The 14,900-nt window shown below is 44.3% G+C and overlaps 1 protein-coding gene across 1 annotated transcript in view; it reads right to left on the bottom strand.

Annotated features, from left to right (window-relative positions):
* The window catches only part of KAT6B (lysine acetyltransferase 6B), a 318,128-nt gene that overhangs the window by 183,492 nt on the left and 119,736 nt on the right, over nt 1-14,900 (bottom strand). The window contains exon 6 of the mRNA XM_077250789.1: nt 10,985-11,117. Within this exon, the coding sequence (XP_077106904.1) occupies nt 10,985-11,117 (133 nt within the window). The remainder of the gene's footprint in view (nt 1-10,984; nt 11,118-14,900) is intronic.

The following is a 14,900-nucleotide window of genomic DNA, read 5'->3' as shown; positions in this document are numbered from 1 at the left end:
AGAAAATCTATGGCTTCAAACCTGGGCTTCAAAACACCTCAGCAGTGCCACAGGCTGATCGCCTTCATGCCACGCCGCATTCATGCAGTAATTGATGCAAAAGGAGCCACAAGTATTGAGTGCACTTACTGAACATACATTTCAGCAGCCAACATTTCAGACTTTAAAGGGACTCTGTCACCTGAATTTGGAGGGAACAATTTTCAGCCATACGGGCGGGGTTTTCGGGTGTTTGATTCACCCTTTCCTTACCCGCTGGCTGCAATATTGGATTGAAGTTCATTCTCTGTCCTCCGTAGTACATGCCTGCACAAGGCAATCTTGCCTTACGCAGGCGTGTACTATGGAGGACAGAGAATGAACTTCAATCCAATATTGCAGCCAGCATGCAGCCAGTGGGTAAGGAAAGGGTGAATCAAACACCCGAAAACCCCGCCCCTATGGCTGAAAATTGTTCCCTCCAAATTCAGGTGACAGAGTCCCTTTAAAATCATTTTTCAAGCTGGCGTTATAAAGTACTCTAATTTACTGAGAAAATGACTTTTGGGTATTCATAAATCATCAACATTAATATACATATACACACACACACACACATATACAAATACATATACATATTATGTACATATATATACACACACAGCTCAAAAAAATAAAGGGAGCACTAGAATCCCACATCCTAGATATCACTGAATGAAATATTCCAGTTGTAAATCTTTATTCATTATATAGTGGAATGTGTTGAGAACAATAAAACCTAAAAATTAAAAACATAAATCAAATTCAAATGAGCTTTATTGGCAGGACTAAGTACATGTTAGCATATGGAAAAAATAGGGGGATAGGGGGTGAGGTAGGGAGGCATATAGAGGTCCAGGATATATCAGGCTCCTTTTAGAGGATAGGGGACATGTCTAGGAGTCCATGGCATATCGGGCTCTTTAGTCGGGGGATAGGGACATGTCCAGGGTTTGGGTACAGGAGTCCATGACATATCAAGCTCCTCTTAGTCTGTGGCTGGCACTGACATATTCCGCTGCTATGGCTGCTGCACTTTCATCTTCCCCCAGTATTATCGGTAGTTTATCTTCCTCTTCCATGGAGGTGAAGTCTGGGAGGAGATCAGGCAGTCTCTTGAAGTGAGTGTCCTTCCCTGCGGAGTATTTGGGGCACCTCAGCAGTAAGTGGGACTCATCCTCCACAGCCTACTGGGGGCATTGCTGGCAGAGTCTGTTCTCTCGGGGCTTGTAGTTCTGTCGGTGCCGCCCGGATTCGATGAGTAGGCTGTGGGTGCTCAGTCTGTATCGGCTCATGATCTGTTGCTCTTTGGGGTTTTCTAGTTTCTCTAGATGAGGCCAGTTTGTACTCCCTCTGTAGGTTCTGGTATATCGTCAGTTTCTGGGATTTGCTTATGTCGTTCCTCCAGATGCTGAGATATTCCTCTTTGACTTTGTGTATCATCTTCTGGATTTCACCTTTTGTCAGGCCATGTAGGTTGATGGCTTGGTCAGACTGGCTTTGTACACTTTTTGTTGGGGGGCTTCCTGCTGTAGGAAGGCTTTGTGGTGGTAGGAGCTGGGATTGCTGCTTTGTAGGTGAGCCTTGAATGACAGCGCTTTCTTCCTTATTGCGAGGTGTAGTGGGAATCTGCCCAGCTCTGCTCGGCAGGCGCTGTTTGATGTGCTCCGATGGACTTGGAGAAGATGCTTGCAGAAATTTAGGTGGAATATTTCAGTCGGCCCAGCATCCCACTTTGACCAGTTTGGGTATGAGGCTGGGCCCCAGACCTCACTGCCGTACAGAAGGATTGGGGCAATGATGGAGTCAAAGATTTTTAGCCAGACGGTTATTGGTGCCTTGAGATGGTACCGACGTCTTCTGATGGCATAGAAGGCTTTGGATGCCTTTTATTTTAGTAACTCTATGGCTTGCTTGACGCTCCCTGACTGGCTAAGTTCTAGGCCCAGGTAGGTGTACCTGTTGGTTTCTGTAAGTGGACGGTTGTCTATCATAAAGGTAGGATGGCCAGTAGGTTTCTGCTTTCTTTTCTGGAACACCATAATATTAGTTTTCTTCTGGTTGATTGGCAGTGCCCATGTGCTGCTGAAGGTCTCTAGGATTTTCAGATGATCTTGGAGGCCTTTCTCAGTTGGTGATAACAGCAAGAGGTCATCCGCATACAGCAGAAATTTCACCTGGGTGTCATGGAGGGTGAGTCCTGGTGCTGAGGAGGACTCTAGGGCCACTGCCAGCTCATTGATGTAGATGTTAAAGAGCGTTGGACTGAGGCTGCAGCCCTGTCTCACTCCTTGGCTCTGTTGGAAATAGGCCGTCCTCCTTCCATTGACCCTCACGCTGCAACTCTTCTCAGTATAGGAGCTTCGGATGACGTCGTATGTTTTGCCTCCTATTCCGCTCCCCAGCAGTTTTAGGAATAGTCATGGGTGCCACACTGAGTCGAAGGCCTTCTTGAAGTCCAGAAAACAAGCGTATATCTTCCCATTCTTAGTATTGTGGACGTGGCTCTTGCTGAGGCTGTGCAGAGTGTAGATGTGGTCAGTGGTGCGGTGGTTTGGCATGAACCCTGCTTGGCTCTTGCTGAGGACGTTGTGCTCAGTGAGGAAGGTGAGGATCCTCTTGTTCAGGATGCAGTTGAAGAGTGTACCCAGGTTGCTACTGACACATATCCAGCGGTTGTTTGATGGGTCGTACTTGTCCCCGTTTTTGTGTATAGGGGTTATGAGGCCTTGGTTCCAGTTTTTGGGGAAGCAGCCGGCCTGCAGTACAATATTAAATAGTTTTGTTATCGCAATCTGTATGTCGGGAGGGCTGTATTTCAGCATTTCTAGGGGGATCCCATCTGGACCGCTGGCTTTTTTTTTACCTTTTATCTGTGTTATCCTTTCTGTTATTTCTAACAGTGTGATTGGTGTATCCAGAGGATTTTGGAAATATTTGAACTTTTCCTCCACATCTTTCAGTTTTTTCACAAGCTCTTTTTGTGCCGGTTTCAGGTCTTCACTTGGGATGTCATTGTAAGAGGTCCTTGAAGTACTGGAGCCAGATGTTGCCACTCTGGATGTGGAGGCTGTTGCTTTTCTGGTTGGATCCAAGGTGATTCCACAGTTCCCAAAATTTGTTGTCTTAAAGGGCATCTTGGAGTTGGAGGAGTTTGGTGGAGATGTGGTTTTGCTTTTTCTTTCTGAGGATGGCTTTTTAATTTCGTTGTACGGTGTAGTAGGCTTCTCTCAGAGTGGGGTTGTTTGGGTCTCTGTGTTTTTTATTTGAGGCCATTCTTAGGGCCTTCCGTATGGTCTTGCATTCCTTGTCAAACCAGTTGTTGGGATTTTGTTTACTCGGCCTCTTGTTGGTGCTTCTTTTCAGGTCGGATATTTCTGCCATGGCATAGAGAATGTCGTTAAGTTCTCTTACCACTAGGTGTACTCCTTCTGGGTTAAGTCCATACAAGTTATTTTGGAAGCGTTGAAGTTTCTCCTTGATCTCTGGTCTGTTGATGTCATCTTTATGTTTTTGGCCTGACATCTTGGACCATTTGAAGGATGGTGGCAAGCTAAAGAGTCTGGTCTTTTGCGGGGTTTGTGAGGGTGATTTCTTTGTGGATTTGATATATAGGAGCAGTTGGTTGTGGTCTGACAGATGTGTTTGTGGGGTGACTATAAGGGCGCCAATATTTGTAGCGTCCATATCTGTGATGGCATAGTCTATCACACTGCTGCCCACATGGGAGTTTAGGGTATGTCTTCCCAGTGAGTCTCCTTTGGTGCGGCCATTGAGGATACGAAGTCCAAGGCTTCGGTATAGGTTCAACAGTGTTCTGCCGATTTTATTTACTGTGCAGTTGTAGCTGTTCCTGTCAGTGTGCACTGGGTTGTCACAGTCGGTATCTGCTCCAAATATATAGATGTTTCCATTAGTGGTCAGGTAGTCTCTTTCCCTTCGTGTTCTTGCGTTGAGGTCTCCGTAGATGAGAACGTTGCCCAGAGTCTGGAAATGCGCAGCTTCAGTCTTTATGGTCTCAAAGCTGTCTGGGTTGAAGTATGGAGACTCTGGAGGAGCTACGTAGGCTGCGCAGAGGTAGATGTCGGCCCGGGATGTGAGGATGGAGCGGCTTATTCTTATCCAGATGTGGTTGTCTCCTCTCTTCACTGCTCTGATATGTTCATGGAGCTCCTCTTTGTACCAGACTAATATTCCTCCTGAGCTCCGGCCCTGTTTGAGGTTTTTGCTTTTCAGGGGAGACAGATAATTCCCTGTATCCGGTGGAGACATAGGATTCATTATTTACCTTAGTCCATGTTTCAAGGAGGATCTGTATATCAATGTCTTTCAGTCTTTGGTTAAAGTCTGGGTCGTTTGTCTTGAATCCGAAGGCTGAAGAGTTCAGGCCCTGGATGTTCCAGCTACTGATGATTAGGGTTGACATTGTGTGGCTGTATACCTTGTATCCCACAGAGGTCTGGAGCTGGAATGATGCTCAAAATCAAAGTGGAAAATCAAGTTACAGGCTGATCCAACTTCAGTGGAAATGCTTTAACCCCTTCATGACCTTGCCCTTTTCCGTTTTTGCGTTCTCGTTTTTTGCTCCCCTCCTTCCCAGAGCCATAACTTTTTTATTTTTCTGTCAATATGGCCATGTGAGGGCTTGTTTTTTGCGGGACAAGTTACACTTTTCAATGACATCATTGGTTTTAGCATGTCGTGTACTAGAAAACAGGAAAAAAATTCCAAGTGCGGTGAAATTGCAAAAAAAGTGCAATCCCACACTTGTTTTTTGTTTGGCTTTTTTGCTAGGTTCACTAAATGCTAAAACTGACCTGCCATTATGATTCTCCAGGTCATTACAAGTTCATAGACACCAAACATGTCTAGGTTACATTTTATCTAAGTGGTAAAAAAAATTCCAAACTTTGTTAAAAAAAAAAAAAATTGTGCAATTTTCCAATACCCGTAGCGTCTCCATTTTTCGTGATCTGGGGTCGGGTGAGGGCTTATTTTTTGCGTGCCGAGCTGACGTATTTTAATGATACCATTTTGGTGCAGATACATTCTTTTGATCGCCCGTTATTACATTTTAATGCAATGTCGCAGCGACCAAAAAAAAGTAATTCTGGCGTTTCTAATTTTTTTCTCGCTTCGCCATTTAGCGATCAGGTTAATCCTTTTTTTAATTGATAGATCAGGCGATTCTGAACTCGGCGATACCAAATATGTGTAGGTTTGATTTTTTTTAATTGTTTTATTTTGAATGGGGTGAAAGGGGGGTGATTTAAACTTTTATATTTTTATTTTTTTCATATATTTTAAAAGATTTTTTTAACTTTTGCCATGCTTCAATAGCCTCCATGGGAGGCTAGAAGCTGGCACAACTCGATCGGCTCAGCTGAATTGCAGGTTTGCTATGAGTGCCGACCACAGGGTGGCGCTGACAGCAGGCCAGCATCAGTAACCATAGAGGTCTCAAGGACCTCTATGGTTACTATCCTGACGCATCGCTGACCCCCGATCATGTGACGGGGGTCGGCGATGCGATAATTTCCGGCCGCGCGGCCGGAAGCGCCGGTTAAATGTCAGTGTTTGACAGCGGCATTTAACTGGTTAATAGCGGCGGGTGAATTGCGATTTCACCCGCCGCTATTGCGGGCACATGTCAGCTGTTCAAAACAGCTTACATGTCCCAGCTTTGAGGTGGGCTCAGCGTCGGAGCCCACATCAAAGCAGGGGACCCGACCTCTGCAGTAATAGTACAGCGGAGGTCGGGAAGGGGTTAAGACAAGGAAATGATGCTCAGTAGTGTGTGTGGCCTCCACGTGAATGTATGACCTCCCAGACCTGGACTAAAGAATCAGCCAACTCCTGGACAGTCTGTGGTGCAACGTTACGTTGGTGGATAGTGCAAAACATAATGTCCCAAATGTGTTCAATCGGATTTAGGTCTGGGGAACTGGCAGGCCAGTCCATAGCTTCAATGCCTTCATCTTGCACGAACTGCTGACACACTCCAGCCACATGAGGTCTGGCATTGTCCTGCATTAGGAGGAACCTAGAGCCAACTGCACCAGCATATGGTCTCACAAGGGGTCTGAGGATCTCACCTCGGTACTTAATGGCAGTCAGGCTACCTCTGGCGAGCACATGGGAGGGCTGTTTGGCCCTCCAAAGAAATGCCACCCCACACATTACTGACCCACTGCCAAACCGGTCATGCTGAAGGATGTTGCAGGCAGCAGATAGCTCTCCATGGCATTTCCAGACTCTGTCACGTCTGTCACATGTGCTCAGTGTGAACCGGCTTTCATCTGTGAAGAGCACAGGGCGCCAGTGACGATTTTGCCAATCCTGGTGTTCTGTGGCAAATGCCAAGCATCCTGCACAGTGTTGGGCTGTGAACACAACCCCCATCTGTGGACGTCGGGCACTCAGACCATCCTCATGGAGTCGGTTTCTAACCGTTTGTGCAGACATATGCACATTCCAGCCCTAACCCATCTCTTCAACCTATCGCTATCTTCTGGTACCTTCCCCTCTGCCTTCAAACATGCCACCATCACACCCATCCTGCAAAAAAAACTAACCTTGACCCAACTGTTATGCCCAGCTATTGTCCCATATCACTGCTCCCGTTTACTTCAAAACTCCTTGAGAAGCATGTCTATGCTCAACTTTCCTCCCACCTCTCATCTAACTCTCTCTTTGACAACCTCCAATCTGGCTTCTGCCCCCACTACTCCACCAAAACTGTCCTGACAAAAATTACTAATGACTTACTCACAGCCAAAGCTAACAGACAGTTCTCCATCCTCCTCCTTCTTGACCTGTCCTCTGCCTTCAACACAGTCGACCACTGCCTACTGCTACAGATTCTTTCTTCCCTTGGCATCAAAGACCCTGCCCTGTCCTGGATTGCCTCATACCTTTCTGACCGCACATTTAGCGTTTCCCACTCCCACACTACCTCCTCATTCCGCCCTCTCTCTGTTGGATTCCCTCAAGGCTCTGTCCTAGGGCCCCTACTTTTTTCCATCTATACCTTTGGCCTAGGACAACTCAAAGTCTCATGGCTTCCAGTACCACCTGTATGCAGACGACACTGAGATCTACCTCTCTGGCCCAGATGTCACCTCTCTGCTGTCCAGAATCCCGGAGTGTCTATCAGCCATATCCTCCTTCACCTCTCGCTTCCTAGAACTCATCATCTTTCCCCCATCTTGCGTATCCACCTTACCTGATCTCTCTCCCGCACCTGAAATCCGCTGCCTTGGGGTAACTCTCGACTCTGCACCTGTCCTCCAACTCAACAATATTGCCAGAATCCATCCCTTCCTAAGCCCACAATCTACTAAAACTCTTGTGCATGCCCTCATCATCTCCCGCCTCGATTACTGCAACACCCTCCTCTGTGTTGCCTCCCCGCCCTCTTGCACTGCTCCAGTCTGTCCTCAACTCTGCTGCCCAGCTAATCCACCTCTCTCCTCGCTATTCCCCTGCTTCTCCCCTCTGCAAATCCCTCCACTGGCTCCCAGTTCCCCAACAAATCCAGTTCAAACTACTAACATTGATCTACAAAGCCATCCACAACCTGTCCCCTCCCTATATCTCTGAACTAATCTCCCAATATTTTCCCTCATGTAATCTTCGACCCTCCCAAGACTTCCACGCCTTAACACGTCCAACTATCCACCACCCTCGGATCCTTCAGAAGGAACCTGAAAACCCATCTCTTCAGGAAAGCCTACAGCCTGCAATAACAATTCTGCCGCCTCACCACCACCTGAGCTGCCGCCTCACCACAACCTGAGCTGTCACCTCACCACCACCAGAGCTGCCACCTCACCACCACCAGAGCTTCCACACCCCCGACCTTCTGTCTCTTCCCCATTATCCCGTAGAATGTAAGTCCGCAAGGACAGGGTCCTCTCCCCTCTGTACCAGTCTGTCAATGTAAATTTATTTACTGTAAATGATATCTATAACTCTGTACGTAACCCCTTTCTGATGTACAGCACCATGGAATTAATGGTGCTATATAAATAATACTAATTTGTGGCCTGCTGGAGGTCATTTTGCAACACTCTGGCAGTGCTCCTCCTGTTCCTCCTTGCAGCAATGCTGAGGTAGCGATCCTGCTGCTGGGTTGTTGCCCTCCTATGGCCCTTTCCACGTCTCCTGGCGTGCTGGCCTGTCTCCTGGTAGCGCCTCCAGCCATTTGACACTATGCTGACAGGCACGTCAAACCTTATTGCCACAGCTCGCATTGATGTGCCATCCTAGATGAGCTGAATTACCTGAGCCACTTGTGTGGGTTGTAGAGTCAGTCTCATGCTACCACGAGTGGGAAAGCACAACTAACATTCAAAAGTGACCAAAACATCAGCCAGAAACCATTGGTACTGAGATGCGATCTGTGGTCCACACCTGAAGAACCACTCTTTTATTGAGTGTGTCTTGATAATTGCCAATAATTTCCATCTGTTGTCAATTGATTGTCGAAAAGTGTTGCTTCCTAAGTGGACAGTTTGATTTCACAGAAGTTTGATTTACTTGGAGTTATATTCTGTTGTTTAAGTGTACCCTTTATTTTTTGAGCAGTGTGTGTATACACTGTGTATATATATATATATATATATATATATATATATTTCACTTTTTGCATTGAAGGACTGAAATAAATTAACCTTTTGATGATATTCTAATTTTATGAGAAGCACCTGTAAATATGCCTTAGCGTTTCATTTGATCATCCAACCACATGGTGTTAGTATTTCAGTTACAGACACAGGACACGCCAAGATATATACACACACATACATTATATATATATATATATACATATACACACACACACACATATATTAGATGACATCTCTAGTAAGATAATCATTTGACAATGTGTTATACTAAAGGACTATAATGCTGACAATTCTTAAGTTTGCGATTCGATGGCTGTCAAACAGACGGTGGTTCATCCTATCATTCGTTCAGGTCTCCCATACACAGGAGAACTCATTTAGCTGAGTGCTCCTGTATTCTCTATGAGAAAGCCAATAGCAAAACATGTCTGATAACTTCTCATCTCTCAGAAATAATACAATCAGCAGTCCAAAATCAGGAGTGGCAGATCGATATTTCCCCGTATACATTAAACTGTTGGCTGAACACATTGATATTGGTGGAATTGTCTGACATTCGTCTAATGTGAGATTTAAAGGGAACACCAGATTTTTGCCTCCTAATCTGAGAACAGCATAATGTAAAGACGGAGACAATGATCCCAGTGATGTGTCACTTACTGGGCTGCTTAGTGTTGTTTTGATAAAATCCCTATTTTATCAGCAGGAAATTTTCACTAGGTGACTAGTATAGCTGCTGCCAGGTAGTCCAGCATATTCATAAGCCCTGTATAAACCCGCCACATCACTGATTGGCAGCTTTCTGTGTATAATGTACATGGGCAGATAGCTGACAATCCGTGGTGGTGGCGTGGGGGTTATACACAGCTCAGTATTCAGGGAACTGATAGACATGTAGCAAATAAAACAGTGATTTTATCAAAATGATAGCTTGAAGACCATAAAGGGACATTGCTTGAATCAGGATCTCTGCACCCACATAATGCTGCTCTCACATGGGCTAGCAAAAACTTTCGGACAGATTCCCTTGGTCTCACTCTTCTCTTACTTGTCTATGGACAAGTACACAAGTTTTTCAGGACTAAACAACTAATGACCCAGAAGTGAGATAAGTCCTAGCCATGAAATTGGTAAGGTTTTGACACCGGGCATCCCTACTGATCAGCAGATTTCAGCTGATCTATGGTGGTGACGGGTGTTAAGGCTGAGTCACACATAACGGTATCGTTAACGATATCGTTGCAACGTCACGCTTTTGGTGACGTAGCAACGATCCCGCTAACGATCTCGTTATGTGTGACAGCGACCAACGATCAGGCCCCTGCTGGGAGATCGTTGGTCGATGGGAATGATCAGGACCTTTTTTTGGTCGCTGATCACCCGCTGTCATCGCTGGATCGGCGTGTGTGACACCGATCCAGCGATGTGTTCACTTGTAACCAGGGTAAATATCGGGTTACTAAGCGCAGGGCCGCGCTTAGTAACCCGATATTTACCCTGGTTACCATTGTAAAAGTTAAAAAAACCAGTATATACTCACATTCTGATGTCTGTCACGTCCCCCGGTGTCCACAGGGTTAAAACTGCTTTCGGCAGGAGCGCTGCTAATATGCACGTGCTGCTGCCGAGAACTTCCCTGCACTGACTGTGTCAGCGCCGGCCGTAAAGCAGAGCACAGCGGTGACGTCACCGCTGCTACTGCCGGCGCTGACACATTCAGTGCAGGGAAGTTCTCGGCAGCAGTGCGTGCATATTAGCAGCGCTCTTGCCGAAAGCAGTTTTAACCCTGTGGACGCCGGGGGACGTGACAGACATCAGAATGTGAGTATGTACTGTTTTTTTTTTTTTTACTTTTACAATGGTAACCAGGGTAAATATCGGGTTACTAAGCGCGGCCCTGCACTTAGTAACCCGATGTTTACCCTGGTTACCCGGGTGCTGCAGGGGGACTTCGGCATCGTTGAAGACAGTTTCAACGATGCCGAAGTTGTTCTCCTGATCGTTGGTCGCTGGAGAGAGCTGTCTGTGTGATAGCTCCCCAGCGACCACACAACGACTTACCAACGATCACGGCCAGGTCGTATCGCTGGTCGTGATCGTTGGTAAGTCGTTTAGTGTAACGGTACCTTTAGATCACCTCTGATCTCACACTGATAATCTATTCAATGGATTTAGTTATGAACTGATTAGTCCTGAACAAACGGTTTAATAGCAAATTAATTTAATGTTATTAATAAGTGTTTAAAATGAAGACACAGATATACTGAAAAGGAGTCCAGAAAACATGTAGAGTGGACATTTACATTAAATGTACATTCAAATATGAAAAGACTTACAACATTCGTTGTTTTAGTTTGTTTTTCGGACGGCCCATTGGTTTCGCATATCGCCTCTTGATCTGAGCAGCTTTTTCTTGAAGGATCTTACGGCCCTTCTTTTTTGGCTGGCAAACCTGACATATCCACATCCCTAAAGCAGACAGAGGTACAGAATAAGCCCACTATGAAGGTTCTCATTTACTCATACTGTTAAAAATACTTCAGATTTTATGCTGTCATTCCTTATATTCTTTATTTTGTATCAGCTCAACAAACATAAAAAAATTATATTTAACCCCTACACCCCAGGGCCATTTTCCCTTTTTTTATTGTTGTTTCCTCCTCCCTTTCTTCCAGGAGCCATCCATTTTTAATTTTTTTGTGGGAGGAGTTGTACCTTTGAATGACACCATTAATTAAGTGTGGTGAAATTGCAAAAAAAAAAGCAACTGCAATTCCACAAACGTTTTTAGTTTTTTTTTATCTAACATGTTCACTATATGGTAAAACTGCCCTGGCAATATGATTCTCCAGGTCAGTACGAGTAGGCTGATACCAAACATATATAGATTTTAAGTGGTCAAAATTTTTTTGAGGAAATTTGCATGAAAAAAAATAATAAAACATTGCTTTTGTAACCATTTTCCGAGACCCACACTAGTCTCACTTTTTGGGATCTAGGGCTTGGGGAGGGCTCATTTTTTGCGCCCTAAGCTGAAGTTTTTATTGACACCATTTTGGGGTACATACCATGTTTTTATCACCTCTTACTGCATTTTATAGCAATGTTGTTGAGGCCAAAAAAAAACCCCGTAAATCTGTTGTTTCAATCTTTTTATGGTTAAAAATTTACTAAGCTTATATGATTATAATATAGTCTTCTATGATTTGATTTATGGTAGTTCTTAAAATGCAAAATTGTTGTTGAAAGGCTAGAAAGAGAAATCATAGGGCAAATATGTCTAACAATCCCATATATAAGAATAATTATAAATTAAAGAGAATCTGGCAGCCGGTTTTTGCTTTTTAATGTGACCGTAGCATAATGTAGAGACAGAGAGCCTTATTCCAGAGATGTGTCACTTACTAGGCTGTGTGTTGTAGTTTCAACACAATTAGTGTTTTATCAGCAGGATATTATCACTGCTACATAGGTATCGTATGCTAGGTAGTCAGATTGATTTGTGTACCCCCACCTCAAGCACTGAATGGCAGCTTACTGAAAATGCATAGTGTACACAGGAAGCTGCCAATCAGGGGTGTAGGCAGATAATACAGGTCTCAATATTCTAAATTGAGCTAGATCAGTGAAAACAGGGATTCTATCAAAACTACACCAAGCTGTACAGTAAGTGATACATTGACCCAGGAACCAGGCTCTCTGCTGCATTATGCTGCTCTCATATTACATAGCAAAAAGCTGCTGACAGATTCCCTTTTACTCTAGATGTGCTCAGTGAGAAACAAGTCTGGAGACGCTGTTGACTATGGCAGCATATTTTGGCCACTCAGGCTGCTCCCCGTCAACAGTCTGTGGGACACTTTCACATTACTTCATGAATGCTTCTTCATGGCGTTGCCCATGGTCTCCAGACCAATCTGCAGTTATCATTGTGTAATCAGATAAGACTCATCACTGAAGAGGATAGACCTCCACTCCACCCTTCACTGTCGTCTTGCTCTGCACAATGATGGCCTTTCATATGTGTTGTGAATTCAATGGAACAGTAGTTAAAGGATCTGGATCATAGCCCAAGGCCGCATAAATGGTTTGTGGAGACAATTTTTGATGCCTTAGTCTTAGCATGTGATGACTAATTTCACTGGCCGTATATGATGGATTTCTATGCGCCATTATTCTAATCTGATGAGACCATGTAGGCAACACCATTAAAAAGCATTCCCAAATGAACATCATACTGGTCCTACACACAGGAATATGATGTACAGTGGCGTACTGTATGGCAGCTTGACCCTACTAGTCTTCATTCCATGTATGCCAACAGCTTGGAGTTACATTTATTTAATCATGGAAGCAGTGGTGCTTCCATTTCTCCAAAGTGTCCGAAAAAAATGCTAGGTTGCAAATTGCTTGTTCTACTGTGACAAGCCTGCGTGTCTTTAATGAACCATCATGGCCTGCAGCGTCTCTGGAATTGTCTCCATCGAGCACATCTGGGACATCATTGATCAGCAGTTGTACACAGCTGCCAGCAGCAGATCTTGATGATTTGCCCAAGTGCATTCAGCATGTCTTCAGACAACCATTAATAACCTCATTAATAGCAGGCAAGGTTGTAAGTGTGGGAATTTCTGCGTGTGGCGCTCATATTTGATACAGATTAAACTGAAATATTCAAAAAATGTTTGTTTCTATAATTTGTGTTTCAGTACCATGTCTGTCCATTCTGTGATTTCCATGATTCCACGACTTCTCTTTGGTGTAGCAATTTCATTGTTGAGGAGCATATTATAAATGCAACGGATTTTGCGCCTTAAATAAAAACTCAGACTGAAAAGTATTTCTCCCAGAAAATGATTGCAATTACATGTTTTGTTGCACACGTTTATTTCCTTTGTGTGTATTGGAACAACACAAAAAAAAGAGAAAATGTCAAACTGGACATAATTTCACACAAAAACTCAAAAATAGGTCGAACAAAATTGTTGGCATCTTTCCAAAATTGTGTGTAAACAACTTTGTTTGAAGCATATGATGCTAATCCTCTCCTTCTCCGGCTTTGTTTCTTTCCCCCCCTATTTTCCACTACCTGTTTTTTTCCTCTGTTTGCGTGTGCATATTTCTATGATTGGTATTTTCATCTATCCCTTTTCTTATTACCTTGTTAATCTGGTTGGTGTATTGCATTGTATTATACAGCTTCTCCCCTATTTCCTGGGTGGGGGAGGGAACAGACTGAGGGCGGATTCAGGAGCTTAGCAAAGTACGTGGCCCAGCATCTTCACCATAAAAAGTAATCTGGGGAACAGGGATAGCTAGGGTGCCCCTAACTTTAGGGACAAGGAAGGCGCCCCTGATCCCAAGACACCGGACAGAGTCGTGACAGCCACTTCAAGCATGGAGAGAAGCGCACTGTCCTAGGACTTGAGAACCAAAATCGTTGAACAATATCAACAATCTCATAGTTACAGGTCCTTGTCCAGAGATCTTGATGTTCCTTTGTCCAAGGGGAGCAACATAATCAAGAAATTTACATCCCTTGGCACTGTAGCTAAATTCCCTGGAATTGGACGGCAGAGAAAAATTGATGAAAGTGTTCATTGCAGGATAGTCTCGGATGGTGGTTAAGTAGCCTCAAAGTTTAAAAAACTCAAACTGTCCTGTAGGATCAAAGTGCATCAGTGTCAGAGCAAACTATCCGTCAACATTTGAAACAAATGAAATGGCACGAGACTCAGGAGGACCCCACTGCTGATACAAAGACGTAAAAAAGCTATACCGCAGTTTGCCAAAATATACGTTAGTAAGTAGTGATGAGCGAACATGCTTGTTACTTGAGATTTCTCGAGCATGCTCGGGGGTCCTCCAAGTATTTTTTAGTACTCGGAGATTTAGTTTTTCTTGCCACAGCTGAATGATTTACATCTGTTAGCCAGCATAAGTACATGTGGGGATTCCCTAGCAACCAGGCAACCCCCACATGTACTTATGCTGGCTAGTAGCTGTAAATCATTCAGCTGAGGTGATGAAAACTAAATCTCCGAGCACTAAAAAAATACTCAGAAGACCCCCGAGCATGCTCGAGAAATGTCGAGTAACGAGTATATTCGCTCATCACTATTAGTAACCAAAAATCCTTTTGGGAAAGAGTCTTTTTAGTAAAGCACATCATTCTACTATTTACTGAAAACGGAATGAAGCCTGCAAAAAAACAAACAAAAAAGAACAGTCCCTACAGTCAAATATGGTGGA

The sequence above is a fragment of the Ranitomeya variabilis genome, chromosome 4, assembly GCF_051348905.1.
Source record: "Ranitomeya variabilis isolate aRanVar5 chromosome 4, aRanVar5.hap1, whole genome shotgun sequence".
NCBI lineage: Eukaryota > Metazoa > Chordata > Amphibia > Anura > Dendrobatidae > Ranitomeya > Ranitomeya variabilis.
This window is presented reverse-complemented; position numbering and strand designations above follow the sequence as displayed.